Below are 5000 nucleotides of genomic sequence, written 5' to 3'. Positions count from 1 at the left end.
AAACTGTTATCATCCTGCCATTTACATGATATGACTTCGCGATGTCCCAGGTTTTAGAGGGGGTTTTTTTGTTTGTTTTTTTTTTTTTTTTTGCCAAGACGAGGGTAATTTAGATCGATCGATGTTTGAAGGACGAGTTTACTGGTCAAATTTTAAAATATGGCTTTTTCCAGAGTACGGCAGTATAGACAAAAAAAAGTCAAGCCACGTACAGACTCTAATTTGGCGTAAATTGACTGTAAATGGCCGGCTATTGTCTGCTTGCCTCTATTTTGTCATTCTCGTAGTAATGATGACGGTGGGTCATAGTTTGTAGTAAACAGTCGACCATTATCTGTTTTTACGCCGATAGTTTAAAGGTTAAAGGTCAATTGAATGTTTTGTCCTTGTTTCTATTGGTCAATTGTTGTCAACTTTCCCACACTTCTTATGTATCGCTTTTGTTTTGTTTTTCGTTGGGTTTTTATTTATGGAGAACAGAATTAGTTTTATTTTATTTTTTATTTTAACCATCTTTTTGGACAGCCACAAACGGACCTGAGGAAAAAAATGTTTAAAAATTAATCTACCAAAAAAAAACAAAAAACGATGGAACATAATTTCAAGGGTACGCGTGCCCTACATATCAATTTACTAAACCGTTTAGACATACTACTACTACGTGTGTGGGTATATATATATATATATATTATATATATATATATATATATATATATATATATATATATATATATATATATATATATATATATATATATATATATATATATATATATATTGGTTTAAGTAAACAAAAGGGGAGAGGGTAATGAGGCGAGGAAAAAAAAGATCAACAAACAGCATATCAGATAATCAGATAAACAGCTTATATTTTTGATGAAGTAAATTTGTATAAACCGTATCGTGGTAATTCTGGCGAGTTACATATAATATGTTAAACTGTATTTTAAATGTAGTCACTGTAATATTATCATTATGAACAATCCTTCTTCATATCTGTTTAAAGAGCATTGTTGCCATTTTCCCCACTTTTTTTTTTTTTTTTACAGGTAATGTTTTGTGGTTTTAATGGCAAGCATCAATCATAAAAATCTGGCATATTAAATTATGATTTTGATTCCGCTCTTCGTTCGCGCGAGGTCTTTAGTTATCTGGCATTTTGTCGAGTTGCCTCACTTACTTTATTACTATGTCATAAGTATAAAATATAAAGATGGTTCTTTGCAGGACAATTGTGTAATGCCGTTCTTGATTTTACAGTCACGTGTTTTTGTTAGTGCCTGTAATATCAAGGAATATATTCTTCTTTTTTAAAAAAAAACTTTCTGATAAAGGATAAAAAAAGACAATTCAAGTTCAATGATCTTCAATACTAAAGTCATGTTCTCATTGACTCACACTCGGAACAAGCACTAATCATTTTATACAGTTATAACATGTATTAATTATGGAAATACGGAAACTAAGGTTTCAGTTAGTTTTCAATTTTGAAAACTCATATATGATTGTCTAATGTTTAATTTATCTCATTAAACCAATCATTTCTACAATGGAGCAAAGCTTCACTTATATGCTGCTAGTAGTTATTTTGGTTTGATTGGGGTTTTTTTCTTCTCAGCCGTTTTAACCATGGAAAGCTTAAGTTTATATTCCAAAAATGCTCCCCCCGCCCCCCTCCGAACATTTTTTTTCCCTCCGAAGTCGCTTTGTTTTATCCCAGTCAATATTCTGTTGTTGGCTCTCAATAAGGACGGTGATCAAGTATCCAGAAGTCATTGGTCATATTTCATCCAGAAGAATCAAATGGCGTTTGGGCTGCCAATAACTCAAATGACCATCCTATCTCACGTCAGAAGAAATGATCCGTGGTTTTATGTAATATGTATCTACATTACTTGTAATAAATTTACGTTGACATTGTAATCATAATATTGGCTGGCCAATATCCTGACCTGGTCATTTTCGTGTATACAACGCACACACAAGTGCATACGACCCCCCCCCCCCCATCCCCCCCAATACATCCATATACAACAATACACATAATTTCTCTCTTACTTGTTCTCAGTGAGTGAACACTCTTCCTTATATTGTTGGCAAGCATGTCTGTTAGAAAGACAGACAGGGTTCACAATGTCTTCAACTATTCATTTCATTTCCAAACAATTTAACAATGTTTTCCTCTTTTTTTTTCTTCATTCCCAGCCGTCATCGGATCCCTGTCAGATGTCAAGGATAATTTGGCCACGGACAAGACGGAAATCTCATTAGCGGTCAAGCAAATCATCCACACATCTCAGCCTGAGCACTTCCAAAGGGTCAAACGTTCGGATCCTCATCTCACTGGGAAGGTCGTGATGCCAAGAAAATGCGGTGTCAAAGTAGGAGCTGGTGATTTCCTGTTTACTGGACGCATGCGCCTTGGTGATTTGACTTTAAGATGTGCTCCATATCTTCGCGACTGGCGGAAAATTCAAAACGAGGTTGAATGTACGCATTCATAGCAGTAACAGACATGATAGAATGTATTAGTCTGAAGTTATTGTTCTATTTAATTTGTTTGCCCCCCCCCCCCCCCCACCTTATTGTGATAAATCGACGCGTACGTAAACAGAAACACTACGCAATCAATATTTATGTTTTAACAAAAGTTTAAAAAGGGAAAATTTGATGGTGCTTTGAAAACATTATGTGAAACGAAAATTTGGTGTAAAAAAACACGTTTTTCTATTATTTGCTTGGGTTTAAGTCCCCTTTATGAATTCTTTACCTAACATTCGTTTTGTGTTACAGTTCTCCTATACGGCATAAATAAAGGCAGCTAAGGGAAAGTTTCTTAGACGTACACTGGTATTAGACGCTGATATGACCTTTAAGCAGTGTAAAACAGCTATCTAGATGTAAATCAACAAGACATACCAACAAATCCGAGCACTTTGTGTGTTTATTTCGCCTTATCAATAACTAGAATATTTCCTGTGATTTAAAATTGTCCACGCAAACTTGACGGAAGGTCTTGGATTTTAACTTTTCAAAGGAATTCAAAATCATCAAGAAATTGTGTTTTCCCTCTTCGCAATGGATGGACCAACTGGAAAATCAATACATTATGATGTTTTTATTTAAAAGGATTTTATTTTAAAGATTTTACACAATTTTTGAATGTGTGTATGCGTGTGAGAGAAACTGAGAGCGGGTGCTTGCATATAATATGTATGTTCGTTTGTGTGTTCGAGAGAGAGAGAGAGAGAAAGAGAGATAGATAGAGATAGATAGAGAGAGAGAGAGAGAGAGAGAGAGAGAGAGAGAGAGGTGGATTGTTTGTGTGTCAGAGAGGGGGGTTTATTTTGGGTGTGTTTGTTCTTATGAAATGAAAAAGGAAATTCCGCTTTGTTACGCTATGATTTTTGTCTTTCAGCTAATCGTGGACCCGCAGACCTGCCGTACTCGGAAAAAAAAAAGAAGACGTTTTTAATCTTTGGCCAGAAAACTCGTCCTGCAAATATCGATCTATTGAAAGGTTCCTCGTTTTTCCATAAAAATCTAAAACGTGGGGCTAGGCTTTCTTAGTCTACGGAAGTCCCAGGTTTGTTTGTTTTGTTTTGTTCTGTCTTTTAATTTTTGTTTGTTTGTTTTTGTTGTGTTTTTGTTGGGTTTTTTTTTTGTTTCTTTGTTTGTTTGTTTGTTTGTTTGTTTTAAAGATGGTTATTTTAATCGATTGATATTTGAAGGACGAAATTTATGGCCAAAATTTTAAACATGTGTTCTGTAGTTTACTTGTTGTTTTGTTTTGTTTTTCTTTTCGAGTACGGCACAAATGACATTCACATAATGAATATATATATATATCATACTACATCATTTCATTGATTACTACTTATTTCTAAATCCTCTTCCGCAATTTAATTTTGTCAAATTTCAAGTTCAACTGTTAAGACTACCCGTGCTCATGCTCACGTATAAATGATTCATTCCCCCTGCTGTCGTTTCCACGATTCAAATCCATCTCTGGGTTGTCAATTATTTTGTATTATAATAATTTTAATACCGCCACCTCCCTTATCAAATACATATTTTAGGTGCCCTTTACTATTGGTAACTCTGCCCCCCCCCCCCCACCCACTTTTTTTAACCCTGCACAATTCAATTATTCATCAATTCGGTTTTTTTAATGGTTTACAATAATAATATTATTTGCATATAATATGAAAGAAGCATTGTGATCTCAAATATGAGTTGGGCTTGATATATAAAAAAAAATATTTCGCCATCTATCAGAGGCTTTGATGAAGAAACTCCCGTGGCACATCATTTCGAAGATTAAATAAAAAATAAAAATTCAAACTTTAAAAAAGGGAAGAAGGACAAAAAATTGGCTATTTTCCGACACTCAGAATTGATTTACTGGAACACAAACAATGATATACAAGACCTTTTAAGAGAAAATAAAAATCAAAACAAACAAACAAACCAACAAACAAGGATTACATGAGATCTGAGCGGGCCACAGATTAAAGAGGAGCTATGCCTAAGACTGGAAGTAAATAATACAACGGCAACTGCATAAAGTCAACTCACTCATTAAAGTCCAACTTATGCTTAATGTCGACACTTTGTGTTGGTCCAAAATTTGCTGTTCTTTGCCTAAGTGTTTTCCATTGATAAGGGATAAAGTCTACCTTGCTTTAAGTAAACCGACTCTCTTGATCCGGTGGTGTTGGCGTTATCCAGATTCCACTGTATATAGGTGAATTTTATTTTATTTTTTTATTTTTTGGTTTGTTTTTAATACACGGAGTCAAACGCACTTTTTCTCCGTTTCGGGCAATTATTGGGATAGAGTGGTTGTTATGATGGCTTATGAGACATGATGTCAAGAAATCGCTTTCTTTATGACATTGCATAACTCAAGAAAATTGGGCTGGTCTATGTTCAGCCGTCATATTATGTTCACTTCAAAGCATGATTTATAATACATCATCATTGTCGTCGTCGTCATC

General features: G+C 34.5%; 1 protein-coding gene across 1 annotated transcript in view; it reads left to right on the top strand.

Annotated features, from left to right (window-relative positions):
- The window catches only part of LOC144972843 (meteorin-like protein), a 44508-nt gene extending 40170 nt beyond the window's left edge, over positions 1–4338 (top strand). The window contains exon 4 of the mRNA XM_078914551.1: positions 2206–4338. Within this exon, the coding sequence (XP_078770677.1) occupies positions 2206–2504 (299 nt within the window). The 3' untranslated portion in view covers positions 2505–4338. The remainder of the gene's footprint in view (positions 1–2205) is intronic.
- Positions 4339–5000: the final 662 nt, after the last annotated feature.

This window comes from Berghia stephanieae, chromosome 5 (assembly GCF_034508935.2).
Source record: "Berghia stephanieae isolate SIO BIC M18660-M18661 chromosome 5, UCSD_Bste_1.3, whole genome shotgun sequence".
Lineage (NCBI taxonomy): Eukaryota > Metazoa > Mollusca > Gastropoda > Nudibranchia > Aeolidiidae > Berghia > Berghia stephanieae.
This window is presented reverse-complemented; position numbering and strand designations above follow the sequence as displayed.